The sequence below is a fragment of the Spermophilus citellus genome, assembly GCF_964194105.1.
Source record: "Spermophilus citellus genome assembly, chromosome: 17".
NCBI lineage: Eukaryota > Metazoa > Chordata > Mammalia > Rodentia > Sciuridae > Spermophilus > Spermophilus citellus.
Genome location: NC_138199.1, coordinates 43,506,910 through 43,534,769, shown reverse-complemented (window position 1 = coordinate 43,534,769; position 27,860 = coordinate 43,506,910). Strand labels below are relative to the sequence as shown.

Genomic DNA, 27,860 nt, shown 5'->3' with positions numbered 1-27,860 from the left:
GCAACACTCTGGAAAGCAGTATAAAAATTCCCTCAGAAAACTTGGAATGGAACAACTATTTGACCCAGTTATCTCACTCCTCCGCATATACACAAAAGACTTAAAATCAGCATACTATAGTGATACAGCCACATCAATGTTCAAAGCAGCTCAATTCACAATAGCTAAGCTATGGAACCAAACTAGGTGCCCTATAACGGACGAATGGATAAAGAAAATGTGGTATATATACATAATGGAACATTATGCAGCCATAAAGAAGAATGAATTATGGCATTGCTGAGAGCCACAGCTGAGTTGGAATGGCCCCTGGCATTTTGCCAATAGTATTGATTGACAGGCGAGGCATTACTATCCGCCTCTGCAGTTACTTTGCAGTTCTCGCACTACTTTGGAGTTCTCGTGGGGATTCCCAGGGATTCCCGGAGAGTTCCCATTGGTTGGGGAAGTGCAGGAGGAGGGATATCCGGAGGATATTTCCAGCTGCTGGTTTCTAGATGAGCAGGTGCCCTTTGGGAGGAGTTCCCGGGAGCTTGTGTGGATTGTGCTGGTGGAGTTCAGAAATAAAGTTTGTTCCTGCTTCAGTGGCTCCAGACCTGTGCCCAGCCAGACTGTGGCATGGCATTTGCTGGTAAATGGATGAAACTGGAGATTATGGCGCTAAATGAAATAAGCCAATCCCCCAAAATGAAAGGCCAAATGTTCTCTCTGATATGCAGAACTACTAACACAAAATAAAGAGGAGGGGGCTATCCAGTTCATTGGATTAGACAAAGTGGAATGAAGAGAAGGGAGGGAAATGGGTATAGGAAAGACAGTAGAATGAATCAGACTTTCCTTTCCTATGTTCATGTATGAATACACAACCAGTGTAACACCACATCATGTACAAAAATACATTCTACCATCATGTATATCCAAAAAGAACAAAAAATTTTAATTTTTTTTATAAAGCGCTGGAGATGTAGTTCACTGGTAGAGCACCCCTGGATTCAATTCCTGGTGGGGCAAAAAATAAAAACTGTCCATTCAGCTCTCACCGCCCACAGTGAAGAGGTGGGCAAGTTGAAGGTTATTATACCATAAAAAATTTACACTAGGGGCTGGGGTTGGGGCTCAGTGGTCGAGCGCGTTTGCCTAGCATGTGTGAAGCACTGGGTCCCATCCTCAGCAACGCATATAAATAAATGAATAAAATAAAGGTCATCTTTTAAAAAAAATTTACCTAAAGTTTTCTTTAATTACCAACGTGTAACACTACACCACCCATTCTACCGCCTCCATTATAACCCCGCCCCATTCCCCCTAAGCCACGCCCCAATTCCCCCTGCCCCTCCCCTCCCGTGGTCTCCACCCTCAAGCCTGTCCTTCTTCCCCACCCACCTCAAGTCTGCGCCCCGCCCCTCAGCTCTGGCCCCGCCCAGCCACGGGACGCGCCACCACAAGCTCCGCCCAGTCCACGCCCCGGCCACCGCCGCGTGCGTAGCCCCTGCGCTCCTACGCTTGGCGCGCGGCGGTCTCCTCACCACTTGGGGGCCCACAGTCGGGCTCTGCGGTGGGGGCGCGGGACCGCCAGCGGAGGCCTGGGCTAGAGGTAGGGCCCAGGGTGGTCGGGGAGGAGGCGTGGGTCTCCGAAGGCCTAGCCAAAGGGGTGAGGGCGGTGGGGCCCTGAAGAAGGCGGCGCGCCGATACCAAACGGCTGAGTGCCGGAGGGGAGCGCGGGGCTGGCGCCGGCGGTTACCGACGCGGTCAGCAGAGCCGGTCTTGGAGGTGAGGGAGCCTGTGAATGTGTATCGTGCCCCTTGGGGCGCCAGGCCTGCGCTTCGCGTGGCGAGTTGAGGCGTCCTCGGCTCCAGGCTCCCGACTCCAGAAACAGGCCGAGCGGCCGGGAGAAGCCGGACGGAGCCCTGCGAGGGGAGGGCGAGCCCCCACTGACCGCCTGCTCTCTCCTAGTTAGACTCCGGCCTTGGAAAAGATGGAAGGCGAGGGGCAGCCGGGGTCGGGCCCGCCCGCCGAGGGCCTGCTCGCCGACGGGCACCTAATCCTGTGGACGCTGTGCTCGGTGCTGCTGCCCGTGTTCATCACCTTCTGGTGTAGCCTGCAGAGGTCGCGCCGGCAACTGCACCGCAGGGACATCTTCCGCAAGAGCAAGCACGGGTGGCGGGACACGGACCTGTTCAGCCAGCCCACCTACTGCTGCGTGTGCGCCCAGCACATTCTGCAGGGTGCCTTCTGCGACTGCTGCGGGCTCCGAGTGGACGAGGGCTGCCTCAAGAAGGCCGACAAACGCTTCCAGTGCAAGGAGATCATGCTCAAGAGTGAGGGCAGGGCCCTGGATGTCATGCCCCACCACTGGATCCGAGGCAACGTGCCCCTGTGCAGTTACTGTGTGGTGTGCAAGCAGCAGTGTGGCAGTCAGCCCAAGCTCTGCGATTACAGGTATGGCCTTTGTAGGAACGCTCCATGGGAGAATCACTGCCATGTTTTTGTATCTGTGGGAGTCAGGTTTTCTTTTTTAAATATTTATTTTTAGGCGTAAATGGACACAACACAATGCCTTTATTTTTATGTGGTGCTGAGGATGGAACCCGGTCCCGCCCCTCAGGAGTCAGGTTTCCTTGAAGGCGTGTAGAGGCCTCCGGTAATCACAGCCGCTGGCCCGCCCGAACTGCTCAGGACAGACACTTCTGATGTTGTGGAAAACATCAGAAGTAGTCTGCTGAGAAGTAGTCTTGCTGAGAAGAGGCTTCTCTCCTCTACTTCTTTGCCAGCATGCCCTTTGGGACAATAAAACTTGACTCTTATCTTTCTTAAGTGCTACCTGCATCTTGGCCATTGTATGAAAGTTTCCCCAGTTTACATAAGAAAAAATGAAATATGGCCAAATAAATTTTCCTTTCAATCACAAAACCGATTCATCCTCGGCTTTGTATTGTAAAAAGAAGTGTAGTTCCAGGGCAGCACTTTAACTGTCTTTTGCTATGGGTGCCATAGTGAAACACATTAAAAAAAAAAAAAAAAAAAAAAAAACCAACACTGAAATGAAAACTCCTCTTGATTTTCAAGATGGTCTTGCAAGACTGTGTAGTATCTTAGATACACAACCTTGATTAAACCAAGAATATTTCAGTGGCTTCTGCATACACCATGGACAACACATTTATGTGGTTAAGTAGTGTCTGAAATAGATGAAGATATACCTCCTCTTGTTAGAGATTGGTAGAAGGGAATGATGTCTTGCAGGTCATCTGTTCTAACTCATTTCACAGTTGAGGAAATTAAAGGTAAAATGGGACTGACTTACAAAGGAATTCTTACCCCAGAACAGGATTAGGAATGCTGATACCAAGCCTCCCATAAGCCTGGACATCTTCATTGTAATGGGGTTTGTTTCTGATAAGTATAAAAGCTCATGAACATACTTACAAGCTGTAGTAGAAAGCTGGGACTAAATAGGATAAGCCACTTTTTTATTTTTTGTAGAACAAGCTCTCTGTTTTTGTTTTGTTTTTTGGAATGAGCACTGGTATGTCAATACCGGTTTTTAAATCTTACCCTAAACAATTTTACACATTATCAGATTTAGATTTAATAAGTTTTCAAAATGATATATTTTAGACAACTTTAGAATTTTTTAACTATTTGTTTGTATTTAGTATCTTTAGTATTTAGATGTTGTTCTGTCTATCCTGTCTTTTGTCCTTAATCAGTGAGTGCAAAGTTACCAATGACTTAAAATAAATGTCACAGTGAATTGACTTTTGTTGTTTCCTTCCATTCTCTGTGCGCAAATTAAATCTCCTGTTTTTGCCTCTACAAACCCTTGCCTGATTTATTCAACTTCCGCTTCCCCAAATTTTCGCTTCTTAATGATGACATATCCTTTTATCTCAGGGTTCTCAAGTAACATCCCCAAACCAGCAGGATCATTATCACTTCAAAATCTATTTAAAAATGTAAATTCTAGTTTGCCAGATTTGACAAGTAAAAATCTAACATTTGGGAATTATACCAAAAAAAAAAAATGGTAGTTTATCTGAAATTCTCATTTACCGGGGCATCTTCTGTTTTGTATCTGGCAACCCTAGCCCCACCCCAGACCCACTAAACCAGAAACCTGGCAGTCTTTGTTTGAATAGCAGATAACTCTGAAATTGGAGAATCACTGCCATGTTTTTGTTATCTCTTAAAACCTGAGTCTCATTCCTTAATTTTGTGTTCTCCCAATGAGTGCAGTGAAAGTTTGTAATGATAGATCTCCTTCTGATTAGCTTATTCCTAGGGACTGAGCAGTCTGTTCACAGCCTGCTATGGTCTCTATATAAATATAAGAAATAGTTGTTATTCCGAAAAGTAAAAAGCAGTATCCTCAAGTTGTATGGATTCTACAATATTCTAAACTGATTTATTTTAGCCAATAATTTTATTCAGGATTATAGTCTATTGTGACCTTCTGTAGAAATGAGATTTTGGAAGAAGAAACAAAACATCACTATTTAGAACATATCATCACAAAACAGTCCCTCTCTGGATTTTATCCAGCCATGGGGAGGGCTTCTTTCCTTTCTGCTTCACATTCTTAGAGAAGCTGGTGAGCTCAGACTGATCATTTGAAAGGGGGTAATAACAGGTAGTGACTGATTTTAAATCTGCAGCCCTGTTAAACTCTGCAAAATAGGTCTTTATACTTATTTATTTGTCATCTATTTTGTGCCACATATTGTGCTAGAGTCTGTTTTCCCTATAGACTTTTTTCTTTTTGTGTGTTTCTGCCTCTACCCAACCACTACAATGTATTCTGTACCTCATATCTGAATCACTACTTCTCTCTCCTTCCTTTTGTTCTTCTTGATTCTGACTACAGTAGGGAATTAGGTTATATTTAAGTGTTTGTTCTATTTACTAACTAAATCTTTGTTCCCTGTAATATTCTCTCAGTAAGAGAAAAGGAACTTAAGTTTGTTTGTTGTTTGTTTTAATATTTTTTTGTTGTAGATGGACACAATACCTTTATTTATTTATCTTTATGTGGTGCTGAGAATGGAACCCAGGGCCTTACACATGCTAGGCAAGTGCTCTACTACTGAGCCACAACCCAAGCCCTGTTTTTTTTTTTTTTTTTTTTTTTTTTTTTTGTGGTTTGTTTGTTTGTAAGAAGGCTTTTTCTTCATTATTCTCCCTCTTCTCTCCCCACATACTATGATTAGTAAAACAAAGCCACTTTAGTCTCAGCTTTGATCTTAAATTTTGTATTTCTGTATTCTATTGGTATATGTCATATTTCATTAATTATCTGAAACAATAAAAGATACCAAGCCATCTTCTAAATCAGAGGTGAAGCTCAATGCGTTGGAGCACACCTGTAATCTTAGCAACTTGGGAGGCTGAAGCAGGAGGATTACAAGTTCAAATACAGCCCTGGCAATTTGGGAATCTCTTGTCTCAAAATAAAAAATAAAAAGGACCAGAAAATAGCTCAGTGGTAGAGCACCCTGGGGTTCAATCACCAGTACTGCCAAAGCAAAGCAGATGAATATTCTTATATTATGATACTTAAAGAGCCAAAAGTAAACATTTTAGGCTTTGGGAAGCATTTGGTCTGTCGAAATTACTTAACTCTGCCTAGTACAAAACCAGCAATGGACCATATATAAATTAATAGGTATAGCTGTTTTCCAATAAAACTTTGTCCACAAGATCAGGTGGAAGACATAGTTTACCAAACCCCATTCTGGTATGAATCCCATAATTGACCATCACAACTTCAAGTATAATATAGCTGCCCCCTCCAGCATACTAAAAAGCTATTGGGAACAAGTAACTATTTTTAAAGAAAGTAATAAGCAATTTTGCCAGCAGAATTTTTTTGTTGCTAAACTTTTAAAAAATAAAAGCATCATGATATGTGACTATAGTCCCAGACACTCAGGAGGTTGAGGCAGGAGGATGGCATGATCCCAGGAGTGCCATAGCAGAAATTTCAGCTACTTTGGAGGCTGAGCTACTTAGAAGGCTGAGGCTAGAGGATTACAAGTTTGAAATCAGCCTTGGTAACTTAGCAAGACTATCTCAAAGTAAAAAGTTTAAAAAGTGCTGGGAATATAGCTCAGTGGTAGAGTAACCCTGAGTTTCAATCCCTAGTACCATCAAAAAAAAAAAAAAAAAAGAGGTCATCCTGGGCAATATAACAAGACTGTGTCTCTAAAATAATTTGATTTAACAAAAGTAAAGCAGTTATACTCCTGAACAAAAATAAGGCAAATCTGCAAAGCATTCAATGTTTTCCTATGAGGGAATAGTGTAGATGATGTTCTGTATCTTGATAAGGACTTCAGTATGAAGGCGTTCATTTCTCAAATTTCAATAAATGTATATATTTGTACATTTCATTGTATATAAATTTTACATCACAAGAAAAACCTATAAACAAGAAATGAACTCTAGAAAATGATAAACCTACTGGCTGAGTTATTTAGTATTTTTATATCTGCCATTTATTTGAAAATGTACCAAAAATAAGATGAATTAATGGATATGGAAGTGTGTAGTAAGATGTTTAATGCTTGAATGCTAGGTCATAGGGATACCAGTTTTTAATGTAAAATTAAAAATATTTTACCTTTTTTTTTTTTTTCTTTCTTTCTTTTTTTTTTTTTTTTTTTTTACTTTTTACAGTGCTGAGGATTGAACCCAGGATCTTATACATGCTGGGCAGGTGCTAAAAAAGCATAACATTTTAAAAACAAGGTTATCCTTGTTTTTAGGAAATACTTGCTGAAATTTTGAAGGGTGAAATCTCAATATCTGAAATGTATTTCCAGATGATTCAGCAATGTATACGTTTATATTGAAAGAAAGCAAGTCATGGGAGAAAATATTAATTAAAAATCAAGGAAGCTGCTTCATAGTGGGGTATAGAGAGGGAGCATGGGAGGAATAGACAACTCCAGATGGGGCAGAGGGGTTGGAGAGGAAGGGAGGGGGCATGGGGTTAGAAATGATGGTGGAATGTGATGGTCATTATTACCCAAAGTACATGTATGAAGACATGAATTGGTGTAAATATACTTTGTATACAAACAGAGAGATGAAAAATTGTGCTCTATATTTATAATAAGAATTGTAATGCATTCCACTGTCATATAAAAATCAGGGCCCAGTGCTATGGCATACACTTATAATCCCAGCAGCTCGGAAGGCTAACACAGGACATCCAGAGTTCAAAGCCAGCCTCAGCAATGGCGAGGACCTAAGCAACTCAGTGAGACCCTGTCTCTAAATAAAATTAAAAATAGGGTTGGGGGTGTGGCTCAGTGTTTGAGTGCTCCTGCATTTAATCCCCAGTACTCCCCCCACCAAAAAAAGGAATCAGGATTTGAGGAGTGTAGCTTGGTAGCAGAGCACTTGCCTAACATTCTAGAAGCAGGGGGATCAGAATGAAGGGTGAGTTTAAGGGTATTCATTTTGCTACCCTTTTGATTTCTCTGAAAGTTTGAAAATTTCAAAGTAAATATAGGAACAAATAAAACTCATAAGCAGTTACCCAGTGACATGGTACTTAAACTAAAATACCAGGATAGTATTAATTTTTTATTTTTTTAATATCTTTTTTAGTTGTAGATGGACACAATACCTTTACTTTGTTTATTTTTATGTGGTGCTAGGATTGAACTCAGGGCCTTGCACGTGTGAGGCAAGTGCTCCACCGCTGAGCCACAACTCTAGCCCCAATTTTTTATTTTTCCATTGGCTTTGAAATCTAGGCTAAGCTAAATACTAAGGTACAAGGTGAGTAAAAGAATAGATCTCAAGTTTGAAGATGTTGTTTCTAAGGAAAAAATATAACACTGAATAACTAGTAAGCATTTTGGTTTTATCTTTACAGAGCAAAAGCTAATAACAGTTACCTTGTTGAATTATTTTTAGGTTGGGGATGTAGTTCAGTGGCAGAGCACTTGCCTAGCAGCAACTGTCAGGCCCTAGGTTCAGTCCTCAGCACTTCAATAACAACAACAAAAAGAACCTCTTCTGAAATTAATTAGAATTTAGTAAATGATAAGTGTGTCATAAATCAGTGGGAATCAAAAAAATTATGAATTGTGCTAGGACAAGTGCTCTTTGGGGAGAAAATAGCTACAGATGAATATATAATTTGGAAATGATAAAAGACTTTAAGCATAATAGTATGTGAATAAACTACAAAGAGAAGTACAGATCTGTATATCAAAACATAAACTGAAATACTTTAAAAAGTACATTTAAGAGGAAACTAGCCTGGCCCAGTGGCACATACCTTAATCCCAACAACTTGGGAGACTGAGGCAGTAGGATTACAAATTTGAGCCCAGCCTGGGCAATTTAAATTTATCAAGACCCTGTCTCAAAATTTTAAAAAGGGGCTGGGAATGTGGTTCAGTGGTAGAGCATCCCTGAGTTTAATCCTGAGTGCCACAGAGAGATAATACTGAAGCATGTTTTCAATGAATATACAAAAGAGATTGGTAAACACATGTGTTTGCAGTTTTTAAAACCTCCTGAAAGATGAATATAAGACATAAATGAATTCACAAAGCAAAAGACAGTTCAGTTTGACCTAGTGACCAGGGACCTTTAAATAGAATCTTAGGAAAATGTATGCCCTTTGATTCAGAAACTTCTACAATTGTAAGGAAATTATCTCTTTTATGTTTGAGGTTGTTCAACACATTGCTTATACTTACAAGAACAAAATAATGTTTTTTTAAAAAAACAGGTAAGGGGCTGGGGATGTGGCTCAAGCGGTAGCGTGCTCGCCTGGCATGCGTGCAGCCCGGGTTCGATCCTCAGCACCACATACAAACAGATGTTGTGTCCACCGAAAACTAAAAAATAAATATTAAAAATAAAAAAAACAGGTAAGGGGCTAGATAAATTATGTTATTATATCCACATAATGTATTATAAACCATGTTTTTAATAAATATTTAATAGCATATAAAATTATTCATGATATAACAGAAGAAAAGCAGAGGCTGAGGATATAGCTCAGTTGGTAGTACGCTTGCCTCATATGCACAAGGTCCTTGGTTCAATCCCCAGCCAGCACCACAAAAATAATAATAATAGTAACAGGAAAAAAAGTAGTGTCTATTATAGATCAATATAGATATCATATTCCTACCCAAAAAACAAGTTTGTATGTATTATAATAACTGAAATAAGCATATCAAAGGAATTAAGAATGTTGGTAGATAATTTTCATTTTATACCTTTCTAAATATTTCAATTCTCAAATATAAGCTAATATTGTGAAGTAATTCTGTGGGCATCTTTTCAAATTAATGTATAACAAAACATTCATGTAGATGAAAATTTGACATATTTACAACATTCTAATTTCTTTCAATAACACTACCCTGTTTTTAGATCATGATCCCCTTTTCCAAGGCCACAATCACCTGTAGCCCATGGGAAGAGACCAAAGCAGGGATCTGCCTTCGTTTTCCTCAGCACTAATTTTCTAAATGAGAAGCCATGTGACTCCTCAAAATGTATCCTCTCCTCTGAATGCTTTATGTGTAATCCTCACAGGCAGGATCTGGTTACCTGTGCAGTTATGAATTCCCACAAGTTAAACAGATCATTGTCTCTAGTCCTACCCAATTTAAAAGTTCTTGGTAAAATTTGACCTGTCTCCCACAAATAAGTGTATTGGTGTTGAAAATAGTAATATTCTATATATATTTATATATATATATATATATATATATATATATATATATATATATAAATATATATAGAATATTACTATTTTTAAATTGATGGTAACCAGTAGAGAGATGTATTATACTTTAGCTGTGAAATCATCTATTATAGTTTTACGTATATGCATATAATTATTTTTAGCAGTAAGCAGGACTCTTGGGTAAATAGCAGTTATTGGACAGATCTGAACGTCTGAAAGGAAAAAAATCACCCTTAAAATAGAAGACCAAGAGAATTAATATATGGGGGAAAAATGTTTACCCTCTTTTTTTTTTAATTAATTTAACTAAAACTATTTTTTTCTGGTGGCCTACTTTGTCCAGTCCAATCTCCTTTATCTGTGAGTGGATTAAATACTTAGCAGATTAAAAATAGAAACCCCAGACCATGCCAGCACTGTTCCCTGCCTGTTGTATACATTGGTACTGAACACAGAGGCAAATCTAAATATACTTGTTTTATCTGTATTTCAAAAGCAAACATAACTTGTTTATGAGCTGCCCAAAAAGCAGTTGACTGTTTTACTTACATTTATAAGTTGAAATTTTCAGTTTAGACCTGAGAATGTCTTTAGGGCTCAGCAGTGGCACATCTAGGCAGCAAAGCCTGCAGACCTCATGAACGTATTTCAGTTAAAGCACAAATAATTAACACATAACAGTTGCTGTTCTAGGTGGCTTTTGTTAACGTGGCTGATAGCTATTGATATTTACCTTGTTATAAATCAGAATTAAAAAATCACTGGGCTGGGGTTGTGTAGAGCACTTGCCTAGTACATGTGAGGCCCTGGGTTTGATCCTCAGCACCACGTGAAAATGAATAAATAAAATAAAATAAAAGATATTTAAAAAGAAAGAAAGAAAGAAATCACTAAAATACATATTTTTTAAAATAATAACATATTTTTATGAAAATGTTTACATTCAGTCCCTTGTTATAGCACATCATACATCTTCTGGGAAAAAAACTACATTTTTGAGAGAATGAGGATGAAATAATTTCCTAGTATTATTATTAAAATGGTTTTAATCTCACAGATGCCCTGAAAGGATCTTGGGACTCAAGATGTTTGAGAACCATTGTTATATTTTCATTCAAACCTTGTAACATTCAAAACTTGTAACTATTTTCACAATGCAGGCATAGATACATATCGTACATGTGCCAGATTTTATATTCAATAATGATGAAATTATTATTTACATTTTTGACCAAAAAATTGGTTTGTAGCTCAATAAGATTATAGTTTAAAATTAATTAATGTCTTTGTTTCTTCCTTCCTTCAGGTGTATTTGGTGTCAGAAAACAGTACATGATGAGTGCATGAAAAATAGCTTAAAGAATGAAAAGTGTGATTTTGGAGAATTCAGAAATATCATCATTCCACCAAGTTATTTAACTTACATTAACCAGATGCGAAAAGACAAAAAAACAGATTATGAAGTGGTAATTAGAGATTATTTTTCCTATATTATTATTTCTATAAAGTTGAGTCAGTGTATGAGATTGTTAATTCTGCATTTGTGAGAAGAATCAGAGCCAGAAATAAAATAAATAAAAGATTAGCCAAATTATTATATGTGTGCACATATGTGACAATAAATCCCATCATTAGGTACAAATATAATTCACCAATTAAAAAATGTGGTGGGGAGGGGAAATAAAAGGTCAAGAACAAGAAGGGATGTAAAATACCTTTATGGTAAGCTATAAAACCCTACCAATTCCCAGAAGTGTGATAAAAATTTTGGCTCTTGAGTTCTTTCATGCCTAGAGGGAGATCAAAAATGTACTAGTGATTTCTAAATCACTGCCTGCATTTGAACCTAGCTTTTTAAAAATAGATTCCTAAAGCCAGGCATGGTGACACTTGCCTATAATCCCAGTGACTCAGGAGGCTGAGGCAGGAGGATCAGAACTTCAAGTCCAGTTTCAGCAACTTAGCAAGGCCCTAAGCAATTTAACAAGACCCTGTCTCAAAAGAAAATATAAGAACAACTGGGGATGTACTTGGTGGTAAAGTGCTCTTAGGTCCAATCCCCAGTACCCCCAAAAAAGAATTCCTTAGTCCGGTTTCATTGCCATGTTTGATTTAATAGATTTAGGGTAGAGCCCGGAAATCCATATTTTTTTTAAGGTCCTCACATAATTCTGATGACCAGTCAAATTCGAAATTCATTATTGTCAGTGAAAAGAAAATAGGAATTTTCCTCACACCTTGTTCTAAAAGAATTTTCCATGTGGAATTCTACATGAGGTCTCTAAAAAAAGTTTATATTGCACATTGGATGCTCCAATAAATAATACCAGACATTGAAGTTGTTGGTGAAGGATTTGCAGTGTGTGTGTATGTATGAAAATCAATGTAAAAATATCTCTCAATCTTTATGTAGCTCTTAAAGAATAATTATAAAAATTTATATATATATTCCCTACTTGAATATGCGAAAATTTTTAAACCTTAATATTGTTAAGATACACTTTTTAAAAAATGTACAGCCTCTTATCTGAATTTAATCTGAAATTATAAGAGGTATGAGAATCACTCAGTTAAAACCACAGAATGACTTTATTAATGTTGAAATCTATAAAGAGAGGGAAAGAGAAGAAATGGTTAGATTATAAAATTTTATTTGGCTTTTGGCTATTACAAGTATGGATTTTTGAATCCACTTTTGAGTACCCCATTTTAAAAAAAAAAAAAAAACTTTCAACTAGAATATAACCAGCAAAGGAAAATTAAGCATGAAAAGAGATCAAAGAAAAATCCATATCAATATCCATTAGATGAATGGTTGAAAGGACTTGAAATGTATTTCTGAGAGACAAACTCATATTACAGGTAGAGCATCCCTAATCAAAAAATGCAAAATACAAAATTTTCTGAGTGCTGACATGACACCACAAATAGAAGATTCTAAACTTGATGGGTTGTGGTCAGAATGTAGGCACACTAAAAACATTGTGTAAAATTACTTTCTGCTGTCTATAGAAGGTATATGGGAAACAAGAATTTCATGTTTAGACTTGGGCCTTATCCCATTATATATATGCAGATATTCCAGAATCAGAAAATATTCTGATTCCAGGCATTTCAGAAAAGGAATATTCAACCTGTACATTGCTTCAGATGTTTAAACACAGCCGTGGAAGAATAAATAATATCCAGTTGCTTTAGAAGCAAAATTAGAACAATGAATGAAAGTTATTGAAAGACAGACTTTCACCTCAGTTTAACCCAGAACTTGGTACTATTTTAACAGTGGCATGAACTGCCTTGTTATTTCCTTCCTAACATATCTGAGCTTATGCTGGAGGACTTACCTAAAGTAACATAGAGGAAAATTGTACATTAAGTTGGAAGGTTAATCTCTTAAGGTCTTTTTTCATTCTTAGAACTGTTTGACTTTCATATTATATTGATAGTACTGGTATCATTGTTTTTTCAGCAAATTCCAGCACCATTGTTATCAATGAATGAAAAATGTTGTTTGTCATCTCTGAGACTTTTTTTACTCGTTTTAATATTTTTAGCTAGCCTCCAAGTTTGGAAAACAGTGGACCCCAGTAATAATCCTGGCCAACTCCCGCAGTGGAACTAACATGGGAGAAGGACTATTGGGAGAATTTAGGATCCTGTTAAATCCAGTCCAGGTAATTAAACAGATCACCTTCCTTTCTTTATTAATCTTTGCATTTTCAATTTCCCTTGAATTCAGCTTTTACTAATTCTTTAAGTCACTAATCATGTAGTAACAGGAAAGAATAATAATTATAAAACTATCAAGCCATTCAGATGTGTGGAAAAACAGAAACCATATTACCTAGCAATCCCACTTCCGTTATCTACCTAAGGGAAATGAAAACATGTTCCCCAAAAATTTGTATGGAAATGTTCATCGCACATTAAATGGAAACAGTTCAACTGTCAATCAGTCGGTGAGTGGATACACAAAACGTGTGCCCTCAAATAAAATGGAATACTGTTCAGTGATACAAAGGAATAAGTTATCTATTACAGTAAATAAGCTTCAAAAACATTATGCTAAGTGCAAGAAGCCAGGCTCAGGCAAACACATATTATACAATTCATATATGTGACCTGTCCAGAAAAGACAAATCAATAGTGACAGAGTAGATTGTTGTTGGCCTGAGGCTAAGGTTGGAAAGGAGGAGAGACTGCAAAGGGCCATTGGAGGGTCTTATTAAAGCAATAGAAATGTTCTAAATTGGATTATAGTGGCAGTTTCACAACTTGATAAACTGACTAAAAATGGTAGACTTGTTTACTTCAGGTAAATTTTATGATATGTAAATTATAACTTCATTTTTTAAATTTTAGAATGGAAACTAGGCAATATGATATCATAAATGGACTGGAGCATTCATTTATTTACACAGGCAAATGATTTAACCTTCCTGCATGCCTCAGTTTCCTGGCCAATAGAATAAGAAGAACTCCTACTTTGTCAGTGTGGGGCATAAGCCATGGTGAATATATAAAGTGCCTGGCATGGTACCTGACATGTTATTAATGATAAATACACAGTGGCCAGTATTAGTTAACTATATGCCTACTCATCTACAGGGAAATAATCTCTCAGATGAAGGACAATATTGTATAAAAATACTTTTTTTCTTGTTCTTTCATTTCTAGGTTTTTGATGTAACTAAAACTCCTCCTTTCAAAGCCCTACAACTTTGTACTCTTCTTCCCTATTATTCAGCTCGAGTACTTGTTTGTGGAGGAGATGGGACTGTGGGCTGGGTCCTGGATGCAGTTGATGAAATGAAGATTAAGGTATTTGTCTTTAAGAACCGCTGTAACGGGGATGTAGCTCAGTGGTGGAGCACTTGCCTAATATGTATAAGGACCTGGGTTCCATCCCCAGCACCAAAACAAAACAAGAAAAAACAAACTTACTACTACAGAAACACTTCTAAGATTAATTATACAGTATTGTTTTAATTATGTAGGAAATATTAGAAGACATCACCAATTCAAATGGATAAGGATGGGATATTGTGATAAAGCAGTTAGTACAACCTAGAATTGTTATATTTTTGTCTTTATTGCTTTGGTTTTCAAGTTTTACAAAATATTATTATGTTATACATTATTTAAAGAGAAAATCTGAAGTATATCTTCCATGTTCTAGGGACAAGAAAAATACATTCCACAAGTTGCAGTCTTGCCTCTAGGAACAGGCAATGATCTGTCCAATACACTGGGTTGGGGTACAGGTTATGCTGGAGAAATACCAGTTACACAGGTCCTAAGAAATGTAATGGAAGCAGATGGAATCAAACTAGATCGGTAAGTTACACTTTGCCAAAAAGTGTATTTCTTGAATGTTGGGAATAGTATTTGGTTTGTAAATGAAGACTTGTGTAGCTGTGAACTTAAATGTAATTTGAATGTAAAAGATTATATTAGTTTTACTTATAAGTAGATGCTGATGTCTGTCTTTGTTATTTTATAAGGTCCAAAGGCAAAGTATGCTGAGTACTTTCTCAAAATTTGCATTCTTTCTTAGATGTGGTTACTTTCTCTAATGTTATTTTAATAGAAAAACCTCATCTATCAGGCATCCAGAGTATTGTTTTTGGTTTAAAAGTTTGTTTGGTTTTTTTTCCTATCTTCCAGATGGAAAGTTCAGATAACAAATAAAGGATACTACAACTTAAGGAAGCCTAAGGTATGTTTTTAGTGCTTCTGTTATGAATAGTTTTAGCAAACAGACACAGAATGTCCACAGTGCATAAGTTGCAGCACTATCTAGTTGGATGCAGAGGCCTGGTGCTTATCTGGAGGGAGCTGGTAATGGAACAGAAGAGACCATGTGCCCACCTCACTAGCTTCTGTAAAAGGTGCTGTGGGGAAGAACAAGGTGTAAGCATACTTCCTTCTGCCTTGGCAGATAAGGCTGAGGAAATTACAGAGGAAGTGATGTGGGAGCTGGCCCTTAAAAGATTAATACAGTTTAGATCAACAGAGAAAGGAACAAAGGACTTTCCACAGAAGGAATAGTTAAATAGTGTGAGGTGTGGTTAGCAAACAGCAAATAGTACAGAGATAATGGATCTGTGTTTTTGTTTTTATTTGCAGTGCTGGTGATCATACCCAGGACCTTGCTCATGCTAGGCAAGCACTCTCCCACTGAGCTACAGCTCCAACTCAAATCTGTATTTCAAAAAGATATTCTGGAGATAGTGTGAAAATAAGTTAGAAGCTGCATGAGAGCATTAACAAGGAGAATCTTAGAGTGAGGACAATTCAAAGACATTTTAAAGTTGGAATTGATCGAGCCTTGGCAATTTATTGGTATAAGAAGAAAGAGAAAACGCATATTACTACTAGAGTTCTGATTTTTATTATTGTATATATGGAAACGGCATTAACCAAGATAAGAAAAACAGGAAGTTTCAGGCTTAGGTAGGAAGAAAATAGTTACATTTGGGGTATATCAACTCAAATAACTGTGGGTTGGAAGTTTGAGCTTGTTAACTCAGGAATAAGAACAGAGCTAGACATATAGATTGGGGCGTCCAGGCTAGGTCGGGAAATAAGATACTTAACTATCTATAGCCTGGATTGAGACTGATAGAAACTGAGAGTTGCAAAGGTTTGAAGTAAATACATTGGGACTGTCAAAGTGAAGCCCTGAGTGCACAGAGGAGAGCCTTTCTAGATGCTGGGGTATGAGTGTGGCATGGTAAATAGAAATGGAAAGTCAGATTCATATTCATAGTTACCAGCCTAGAACTGAAGTTTGTTTCTAGTAACTTCACCAGAGAGTATAAAGTAGCTCTATGTGAAAAATTTTAAAAGTACTCAATTTTCAAAAAGGAACAAAAGACTAAGATTTACATATTGAAGTATGACACCTGCTTGCAGAGAGACAGTTCTATTGCTTATCCTTTCTCACAGGAATTCACAATGAACAACTATTTTTCTATTGGACCTGATGCTCTCATGGCTCTCAATTTTCATGCTCATCGTGAGAAGGCACCATCTCTGTTTTCTAGCAGAATTCTTAATAAGGTGTGTTGGATAAAATAACATTTCCTGCTTATCACTGAAGGTACAGTAAAAATCAATAGTTCAATTATATTTAGCACTCTTAGATCTCTTAGATTCTAATTGAACTAACTTATAGAAACATTTACCTGCTCTGTTGTGTAGGACTGTCAAGTTAGATTCTTTTTTTTTTTTTTTTTTTTGAGTTGTAGTTGGATATAATACCTTTATTTTATTATCTTTATGTGATGCTGAAGATTGAACCCAGCGCCCCACATGTGCTAGGCAAGTGCTTTACCACTGAGCCACAACTCCAGCCCTCAAATTAGATTCTTAAATATATTTTATTAACTGGAACACATTTTTTTTTAAAGAGAGAGTGAGAGAGGAGAGAGAGAGAGAGAGAATTTTTAATATTTATTTTTTAGTTCTCGGCGGACACAACATCTTTGTTGGTATATGGTGTTGAGGATCGAACCCGGGCCGCACGCATGCCAGGCGAGCGCGCTACTGCTTGAGCCACATCCCCAGCCCTGGAACACATTTTTATTTTATTTTATTTTTAGATATCAATGGACCTTTATTTATTTATTTATTTATTTATTTATTTATATGCAGTGCTGAGAATTGAACCCCAGTGCCTCACACATGCTAGGCAAGTGCGCTACCACTGAGCCACAACTCCAGCCCCTAACTGGAACAGATTTTTGAAAATTCAATGTTGGAATGTTTTTCAACATATTTTGTTTAGGTGAAAAGTAAATATATGATAACTTATATAAATGGCAACTGAAATTGGAAAGGCAGATAGGCAGAGTAAAATTTTAGTTAAGTCATTAATGAAAAAATATAAACCATTGGCTTATAAAACTCCATAAGACAGATGAGGTAAGGAAAAGAGCACTTGTTTACTGTGACTCTTAGCTATGGTCATCACTCTGGTTTCTGGCACAGTCAGTTCCTTTAATGGAAGCTTTGTTTTGGATTTTGTTTGTTTGTTTTGGTACTGGGAATTGAACTCAGGCACTCAACCACTAAGCCACATCCCCAGCTCTATTTTGTATTTTATTTAGAGACAGGGTCTCACTGAGTTGTTTAGCACTTCGCTTTTGGAGAGGCTGGCTTTGAACTCATGATCCTCCTGCATCAGCCTCCTGAGCCACTGGATTATAGTCGTGCACCACTGTGCTGGGCTCAGAATTTTTTTTAAATGACTTTAATGATAGAACAAAAGAATGTGAAAGACAAATACAACCAGGCATGTTAGCACACACCTGTAATCTCAGCAACTCAGAGGCAGAGGACCCCAAGTGCCTCAGCAACTTAGCAAGACCTTGTCTCAAAAAAATAAAAAGGTTGGCGAGGTGTGGTGGTGCATGCCTGTAATCTCAGTGGCTTGGGAGCCTGAGGCAGGTGGATGTGAGTTCAAAGCCAGCTCAGCAACTTAATGAGGCACTTAGCAACTCAGCAAGACCCTGACTCTAAATAAAATATTTAAAAGGGCTAGGGATGTGGCTCAGTAGTTGAGCACCCCTGGGTTCAATCCTCAGTACCAAAAAATTAAATTAAATTAAAACAAAATAACTAATTCTATTCCTGGGCCTATTTTACAATATTTCAAATTTTATTTCGTTCCCTTTTATTATAGTTACTAAAGCAATAAATATTGCGATTTATATAAATGATAATTAACTCTTCTGTACTTCGTCAACCTTTCTGTATTCAATATTTATATTCAAAATGAATCATTAAATGTTTGCTTAATTTATCTGCATTTTCCTTAAGCAATTGGAGTAATCAGCAGAAAAACATCATTTAAACATAAACCACCCCTATTCCTTCTGAAAAACAGACTAAACTTTAAACTAATAGCCTATAATCCCAGCTACTCTGGAGGCTGAGACAAGAGGATCACAAGTTCAAGACCTGGGCAACTTTAGCAAGACCCTGCCTCAAAATTAAAACACTAAAAGGGCTGGGCTATAGCTCAGTGGTATAGTACTCTGGGTTCAATCCCCATTACCACCAAAAAAAGTATGGCCTTTATTGTCATCTCAAAAGAGGGATGATTAACATTTCCTCTGTTGTACCACAGTTCAACTCTTTTTTTTTATTTTCAGAAAATGTATAATTTAATAAATATTGTATAATTGGAATCTTGCCCCGAGTGTACAGTCCAATTGGAGAGATAATGCTCACCGGGAACAAATTTTTTAAATGACAAGTATAATGTGATATCAGCATAACGTCAGAATTGTTTAGGAAAGAGAGAGGTGGGAAAGTTTCCAAGGAAGCTCAGGTGCAAGGGCCAGACTTGAGTCTCTGAAGAATGAGCAGCATACCTAGGAAGAGAGACCATGGACTCATCCTAAACTGGGGCTACTGATCTTATTTCTTTTTTGTACCAGGAATTGAACCCCAGGCACTCTACCACTTAGCCACATCCCCAGCCCTTTTCTACTTTTTTTTTTTTTTTTTTTTTTTTTTTTTTTTGAGACAGAGTCTTACTGAGTTGCTTAGGACCTTGCTAAGTTGCAGAGGCTGACTTTGAACTTATAATCCTCCTGCCTCAGCCTCCCAAGTCTCTGAGACTATAGGCATGTGCTCACATAGAACTCTTTAAGCCAAGAGTAGCATAATAGAATGAAATGTAAAATGAAAAGGCTGGTAAAAGAGAATCACACACCAAAGCATCCCTTGGAGTGCCCTTCTGTCCATCAGTGTTCATTCCACTCCAAGGAAATGCTGTTCAAGGCAGAATGGGGAACTTTGTACAGTGTCTTTTTCTTAACATTTAAAAGGGTTTGTGAGATTTGTTTTAATGTCATATTTTTGTTCATTTTTCATAGGCTGTTTATTTATTCTATGGAACCAAAGATTGTTTAGTGCAAGAATGTAAAGATTTGAATAAAAAAATTGAGGTAAGCCACAAATACCTTCCACAAAGTTTTAGATGTTTTCAGGATTATGAAGGTTTTTTAACAGAAATGCTGATTCTTCTTTTAAGTTACTTTGCTAACATATGTGGGGTATTTATTTGTGTGCCAAGCACTTTGCTGAGTGCTTTATATACATTATCCCTCTAAACAGTTCCCATAAACTATAAGGCAAGTAGTAGTATATTACTATTACACAGAAGAGAAAACTGAATTTAAGTAATTTGCCCATATTCGCACAGTTGGTTTCACAGGCATGGTAGTCAGGTTTGAACCCAGGTTTATCTAACACCCAAATCTGTTTAACTGATATGCCCTAATGATTTGCACTTTAAGTTGTCTACTACAGTGAGTGCCTGATTTATCGTAAATGCTCAGAAGACATTTAAATGCAAAGTTCAATTCAGACTGTTTTGGTGCGATCTCTCTCTCTTTTTTTTTTTTTTTTTTAAGTATCCCTCCTGGTGCCTTTCCTCTACTGATCTCCCTTTGATTTTTTTTTTTTTTTAAGAGAGAGTGAGAGAGGAGAGAGAGAGAGAATTTTTATTTTTTTTTAATCTTTTTTTTTTTTTAAAGAGAGAGGAAAGGGGGAGAGAGAGAGAGAGAGAGAATTTATTTATTTTAGTTCTCGGCGGACACAACATCTTTGTTGGTATGTGGTGCTGAGGTTCGAACCCGGGCCGCACGCATGCCAGGCGAGCGCGCTACCACTTGAGCCACATCCCCAGCCCTGAGAATTTTTAATATTTATTTTTTTTTAGTTCTCGGCGGACACAACATCTTTGTTGGTATGTGGTGCTGAGGATCGAACCCCGGTCGCACGCATGCCAGGCGAGCGCGCTACCGCTTGAGCCACATCCCCAGCCCAACGATCTCTCTCTTATATACCTAAACAAAATAATACTGTACATGCTGGCACATTCCTATAATCCCAGCTACTCAGGAGGCTGAGATAGGAGAATTGCAAATTTGAGGCCAGAATGGAGAACTAGACCTTATCTCAAAATAAAAAGATCTAGAGAGATAGCTAAGTGATACAGCACCCAGTACAAAAAAAAAAAAAGACAGAGAAAAAAAGGAGTGATGGTAAAGGACTAGGGATGTAGCTCAGTAATTGAGGGATCGCCTAGCATGCATGAACCCTTGGTTCAATTCCCACTACCAAAGCAAAAATGTATAAACAGTAAAAGTAGAATTCTAGTGATTGATTATTGTTACAGTATACCTGATAACATGAGATGGCAAAACCTTGTGTGTATTTCTTGCTTGCTTTTAAAAATAATCTAATGGGCTAAGGCTGTAGCTCAGTGGCAGAATGCTTGCCTAGCATGTGTGAGGCACTGGGTTCAATCCTTAGCACCACATAAAAATAAATAAAGGCATTCTTTCCATAAAAAGTAATAATAATAATCTAATGGTTATAAAAACAACAAAGATGCTAATGGAGAGACCCAAAACTAGTAAAGTAAGTATGGGAATAAGTAAGATGGGAAGAGATAATAAAAGAGAGAATAAAGTGAGCAGAGAATAAGGAGCCAAATTTACATTAGCCAAGGAAAGCCATGCTGTTAGCAAACACTCAAGAGCCTGTGGGAGCCACACCACACAGAATAGCCAGGTTCTCCATAAAGAAGGTCTTGGGCATCCCAGCTGCCCAGGAGGCTGAGGCAGCAGGATCGTGAGTTCAAAGCCAGCCTCAGCAACTTAGCGAGGCCCTAAGCAACACTGATCCTGTGTCTAAATAAAACACAAAATAGAGCTAGGGATGTGGCTCAGTGGTTGAGTGCCCCTGAATTCATTTCCCTGTACCAAAAAAAGGTCTCTGGATACTTTATTATATTTCCTTCTTTCTGGGCTTTGATAATATTGGTAGCACATATAAAATAGCACTTTATTTTGTTGTCTGAGTTTTAATTTATACAAAGGTGTTTGTGAAGCCACCTGCAAAATGCAAGGTACTGTCCTAAATACTGGAGTTGCAGTGATAAATCCCTTCTCTAAGTTTACAGCCCAGAGGGAAAAAAAGATACTTAAATCACATTGCAACATAGTATGAGAAGTGATATAAAAAAGCAGGTGGTCTTATAGGAGTTAGGAGCTTCAGATGCTTGTCTAAGGAAAATGACAATAATATGAAGTCATTCTAGAAAAAGTAACAAGCTGAAATCTAAAAATTAAAAATTAGCTAAGTGAAGAAGGTAAAGAAGATTGTTCTATGGTATGTTCTCCTTGCCTCTTCGGCCATGTTTGCATGGCCGAAGAGGCAAGGAAGAACATGATATAGTAGTGTTCAAACAGAAGCATAGTAGCAAAAGCTAAGGATGGACAGAAACCAAATCACAGAGGTTTGTATTGGCCTATTAAGGAGCTTGAATTTTGTCATGAGCATAGAGTCAAGCCACTGAAGGGTTATAACATGGGTCTTAGGTGCATTGTGTCAATCCAGCTGCTCTGTGAGGAGTGCACAGGAGAGAAGTAAAGCTAGTAATAAACAGACCGGTTAGAACAAGCAGAAGAAGGAGATGATGGTTCTGCCCTAAGGTACTTTCCCAAATGATAGAGAAGTAGTATCAGCTGGGCACAATGACACACACCTGTAATCCCAGCAGCTTGGGAGGCTGAAGCAGAAAGAACACAAGTTCAAGTCCAGCCTCAGGAACTTAACAAGGCCCTAAACAAATTAGTGAGACCCTGTCTCAAAAAACAAAATGTAGTTAAGCAGTCCTGGGTTCAATTCCTGGTACCCAAAAAAAGAGAAAAGTAGCCTCACCTGTTTTCAGATTGATGAATGTGGAGGAGAAAGGCATAGGTGGCCAAGATAAATCCCATGTTTCTGGCTTGGGGAAGGTGAGGGATGTGCTGCTCTTCCCTATGAAATAGGTTGGTGAGGGGAAGCAGGTTGCTGAGAAGGGTTTTGTCTGTTTTGTATATGCATCATGAATACCACAGTCAGTAGAAGTGTTTTGTGGGCCTTTGAATATGGCCCAACTCGCCAGCAAACTGTGCCAGCAAAGTAGAACTGTCAACACAGAGATGGCTAAGACTACCCCCCACAGCCTGCAGCATGGAGAGAAGAGGGGCTTAGTACTGGCCACAGAGGTAGGAGTCCCCAGCGAGCAAAGGAGTTTTCAGGTGCAAAAGAGGCTTCATTAGTATCAGGTCAAAGGTAAGCTGTGAGTTAGACAAGGCCTGAAGAGAATGATGGAATTTAACAAAAAGGTCATTATTAATGCCTTAATTAAACACAATTCCTCTGATTGGATGTGGTGTACACCTATAATCCTGGCCACTCTGGAGGCTGAGGCAGAGATTATAAGCTTGAGGTCAGCCTGGGCAATTTAGGGAGACCCTCTCTCAAATTTAAAAATGTTTCACTGAGGAGGTGGGAAAGCCCAGACCATCTCCAGTGAGAGGTGGGAAATAGTCTTCTCCTACACCTGCTTCTCTCATGTCTTCATGATTCCAGCTGGGTATGTGTGGAAGTCACGAGCCCTGTGGTAACTAACTGCTTACATTTCTTTAAAGCTAGAACTGGATGGTGAGCAAGTACAGCTGCCTAATTTGGAAGGCATCATTGTTCTGAACATTGGCTACTGGGGTGGTGGCTGCAGATTATGGGAAGGAATGGGAGATGAGACTTACCCACTAGCCAGGTATGTGTATTCACAATCTTATGTCACCATTTTCTTTAAAACACCCTATTATTATAGACTTTCACATTTTTTTTCAGCTTTTCTTGTTTATATACTCAGTAATATAAACATTTAATAGGTTGATGGCCCCATTTGTGTTAGAAAATAACTGCCCTTACTTGGCTGATTTTATTTCATTGCATCATATGATCCATATTTCCTTCTTCAATTGTTAGGCATGATGATGGTTTACTGGAAGTCGTAGGAGTGTATGGGTCTTTCCACTGTGCTCAGATTCAAGTGAAACTCGCAAACCCTTTTCGAATAGGACAGGCACATACAGTTCGGGTAGGTAAAATATGCTGTAATACTCTATTTTCAGACCATTCATCTGTTGAAGAAAGGAGGCATGGTGTTTTTTTATCTAAACAGGTTTATGGCCCATGCTGTTGGTAACCCTACTTCAGAGGCTCGAGTGGATGGGAAAGAAACAGGAAACATGGCCCTTAATCCAGTCAAAGAAATAAGGCATCTCCTGAAAATGAATCCCTAAACAATCCGTGAATATTTTCATATATTGAGTTTAGTTTTCTAGAAATGAGATGCAGAAGGATTAAGGGACCATAGGTGGTATTAGTAAGGAAGATCTTTCTGAACTTCTTGGGACTGACTTTTTTCTAATTTTTTTTTCCTAACATCAGCTGATTTTGAAGTGTTCGATGATGCCAATGCAGGTAGATGGAGAGCCATGGGCCCAGGGGCCCTGCACTGTCACCATAACTCACAAGACACATGCTTCAATGCTGTATTTCTCTGGAGAACAGACGGACGATGACATCTCTAGTACTTCAGAGCAAGAGGACATAAAGGAAACTGAGTAGACAAATGAGAAAATGAAAACTTAGTGTAGCATCTGCACAAGCCAGTAGATACATGTTCATCCAAAAGCAGAAATTCTGTATCAGCTATTCAGTCTTAATTTCACTCATAGTATAATGGATATACATGTAAGGGCTGGGATCTAGCTCAGTGGTAGAGTATTAGCCTAATGCATGAGGCTCTGGGTTCAATCCCTAGCACAAGGGAAAAAAAAAAAAAATACAGTATTTAATGGGTACACATTTATGTAAATAGCATTCCCAAAAGAGTCAAACTTCCAGTTAGTACAAATTCGTATTCTCTTTTCAGCATACTTTGACCATGTTACTAACTTTGGAAAAATCACTAAAGATTACTTGAACATGAAATGTTTTTCATGGTTGTATATTTTGAGAGTGAAGCTTACTCTGAAATACGCACTCTCATTCCTTATTCTTAAATAAAATATTTGATGGACAGTATGTGGGTAGAAAAATCATTTCCATCTTAATTTTTAATTCGGTGACTCCATATTGTTTTAAAAATTAGCTTGCTGTTTTGAACGGAAATGGTTCATGTCAAACTGGCATGGTGAATGCTAGGCAGTCTCCTGCAGCATGCTTTTTCAAACCCTTAAAGGAGAAATGTAAAAGAAAGACAATGATCAAAATTTGCTTAAAATGTTATAATTTTTATTGTTTGGTCATTTTTAGACTTCTAGATACTGTTTATTGTTTGATATTAATCCTGTCCATGACCATGTTGAGCGAAAGTTCAGGACTTTTGCATTTTGTTTTGTTTTTGTTTGCAGTGCTGGGAATTCAACCCAGGTGCCCACGAATTCTAAGCAAGCTCTCTACCACTGAGCTACACCCCCAACCCAAGGATCTTTTTTTATATCAAAAGAGAACCAGATAGGGGGATTAATCTAAAATAAGATTTAGAGCGTTTTTGGATTAAAAGCTACAGGTTCCAACAATTTTAAAAAAAAATGGTTAAAAGAAACTTACTGATCAGATTAATTGCTCAAAAAAGTTCAAGACTAACTCATGTTTTCAATATTCAGTAGTCTTCTAAGATTTTAAAATAGGGTAGTCTTTCATATTTAAAACTCTTAAAAGAATTTCCCCATGGGGAGGTAAGTGGACAGAAACCACTGCTAAAATGTTTATGTTCTATTTATTTTAAAATGAGAGATATATTTTTAACTTATTTATTATTTACCTTGTTGTGTGATACTTGTGTTTAGTGTTTACACTGTATTATATAGTTTATTTAATAAGTTAAATTGGTCACATAAATTATCCTAGTTATAATTAGATAAAAATATGAAGTCAGGTGCAGTGGCACACATCTGTAATTCCAGAGATTTAGGAGACTGAGGCAGAAGGATCAGAAGTTTGAGGCCAACCTCAGCAACTTAGTGAGACCCTTTCTCAAATTTTAAAACAGGACTGGGGACGTAGCCCGGTGGTAAAGTGGCCCTTGGTTCAATCCCCAGTACCAAAAAATAAAAAAGACATGTAATAAAATCCTAATTTAATTCTCCTCCCAGAAATATTACCTCATTCCTCTATGTTTAAAGTGGGTAGGGCATGAAAAGCACTGGCAGAGTGCTTTTGGATAAATGCAGACATTGTCCCTCAATGCCAAAAACTTATTGAGGGGCAGTTCCATGGCTGCCCGGTAGAGGGTGCTCTTCTGCCATTGTTAACCAGCCTTACCCTAAGGGTCTGCAGTTGGGCACATCCAGTGGGCCTCCAGCCTGGTGTTTTTCTGACAAATGGCCTATTTGTGGGCTTAATGGTCTTTCATGACATTAATCTCTGAAAAACTAGAAAATCCCAGTGGTTCCCCTTAAGGGTCTGCTATGACCCACATGAACCATAAACTTCAATTTGAGTCACCCCAGGCCCAGACCACATTTTGAAAGAACTTTGTAATGTATGCAGTAATCAGTATGTTATATAAAATACTTTTACATTGTTAAATTAACTTCTTTCAGATGTCCAAATGTGATGCTAAATTCTAGTATTGAAAGATTTTGTACACAAGTCTACTTTCAACTTATTCAGGCACCTTTCACATCAGGTAACCATGGCAGACATAGTGGGAGAGTTTTGAAGATTTTCTTTTATGGGCTGATCATGTTTTGAGTATAATGAAGTTTATCCTTTAATTCATGATCAAAGTTTTTATGGTTACCACACTTTATTAATACATTGTTATATTCACTTTGTTGTAGGTTATACCTATAATTCATAGTGTTAATTGTAATCGAAGCAAAGTAAATAGTTTGGAATATCAGAATTAAAATAATCAAAATAACTATAATTTTAATTGTTGAAATTACTCTAACCATAATGTTACACTGGATTTAAGTTTATGTATAATGCCTTTATTTATTTAAACACATTTTTCGGTTATAATCTAATGAGGTTTTTTTTTTTCCTGCTGACCCTTCATGAAATTTTTCTGCTGCCTTATTGATTCATTCAGGTTTAATTTTTATTTAGGAAAGTTATTTCGGAATACTATATCACAAAACATATTGCTATCTTTAATTTTAACAAAATTCACTTACTTTTTTAGCACTAGTTGCCCAGCACTTCAGATAAATGTATAGGCCTGTGCCTTGTTTAAATAAAAACGTTTTGTAATAATTCATGTTTGCAAGTTATATAGTAGGGTGTTAATTGTTTATATTACCAGGGATTCTACATTTTATGAAATAATTCACCATAAGATTTTTCTGTTCCATTTAAAATTGTCTTGATATTAAAAAATAACTTCTACATTCTCAGGAAGAAATATGTGAAGTAAATCATATTTCCATATCCTTTCACATTTCTCTCATCTTTTACTGCCCTAATACATTCCTAATTCCTCATAAACTTAGTGGCTTAAATACTGATTACCTGGCAGCTCTTATAGATCCCTGAGGTAGATAATAATTTTCAGTGCTTTGTTATATTTAATAGGAGTCATCTAGTAGTAAGATTACATGGTTTAAATTATTTAGGTTTTCTGCAACAATTAGATGTGAACCTTTATTGTAATGCTAATGTTTGTAAATTTTTTATAGTTAAAATTATTTATTTTTATTTTTTCAGGATATGTCAAGAACATGTAGTGTTTACTTTCTGAAATGTATTTGCCTAGAATTGTAAAATATACTGTGACTTAGAAATTCCATAGTCTGTTTCGCACTGTAAAAATTAATACTACCAGCATGTCAAGAAAAATAATTTGCATTTGTACTATAAAGTAAAATTGTATCTAATTTATGTTATGGGGATTTTAATTTGCACTAACTAGAAAACTTTAAAGGTTCTGTTAAAATACAAATTGATGTGGACTCAAATACCAAATTTGGCCATTCAATAGAATGGTTGATAGTTTTGTGCAGTTTTCCTTCAAAATAATATTAAAGCAAGAACCAGCACTTTATATTCAGAAATGTTGTTTGAGACTTTTTTTTCCTTCCTATTTTCACCTAGCTTAGGACAGTGAAATGTTAATTTGTTTTTTAAATCTATAAATTTAAAAAAGAAAATATAATTTTGTTACTATATCCCAATCCAAATGAAGATACATGCTTAGCAATAAGACAGAAAAAGGTTTTTTTTATTTTACTTTTAAAAAGTATGTCCCTGTGAGGAGCATGGT

General features: G+C 37.4%; 1 protein-coding gene across 2 annotated transcripts; it reads left to right on the top strand.

The window, feature by feature from the left end:
* Positions 1-1,460: 1,460 nt before the first annotated feature.
* On the top strand, positions 1,461-27,641 carry DGKE (diacylglycerol kinase epsilon). Of its 2 annotated transcripts, none has more exons than XM_081272976.1 (12): positions 1,461-1,594; positions 1,958-2,439; positions 11,031-11,190; positions 13,279-13,398; positions 14,402-14,545; positions 14,904-15,061; positions 15,392-15,443; positions 16,676-16,789; positions 19,615-19,686; positions 23,227-23,354; positions 23,570-23,681; positions 24,035-27,641. In XM_081272976.1, exons 2-12 carry the CDS (start codon positions 1,976-1,978, stop codon positions 24,212-24,214), a joined length of 1,704 nt encoding a protein of 567 aa, XP_081129102.1. In that variant the 5' UTR covers positions 1,461-1,594; positions 1,958-1,975; the 3' UTR covers positions 24,215-27,641. The 2 variants fall into 2 exon arrangements, with proteins under 2 accessions (XP_081129102.1, XP_081129101.1); XM_081272975.1 differs by having other exon boundaries at positions 1,954-2,439.
* Positions 27,642-27,860: the final 219 nt, after the last annotated feature.

Coding starts and splice junctions, on each gene's coding strand:
- DGKE (XM_081272976.1), top strand. CDS start 1,976: ATGGAAGGCGAGGGGCAGCCGGGGTCGGGCCCGCCCGCCGAGGGCCTG. Junction 2,440..11,030: donor CCCAAGCTCTGCGATTACAG/GTATGGCCTTTG, acceptor TCCTTCCTTCAG/GTGTATTTGGTGTCAGAAAA. Junction 16,790..19,614: donor CTAGCAGAATTCTTAATAAG/GTGTGTTGGATA, acceptor CATTTTTCATAG/GCTGTTTATTTATTCTATGG.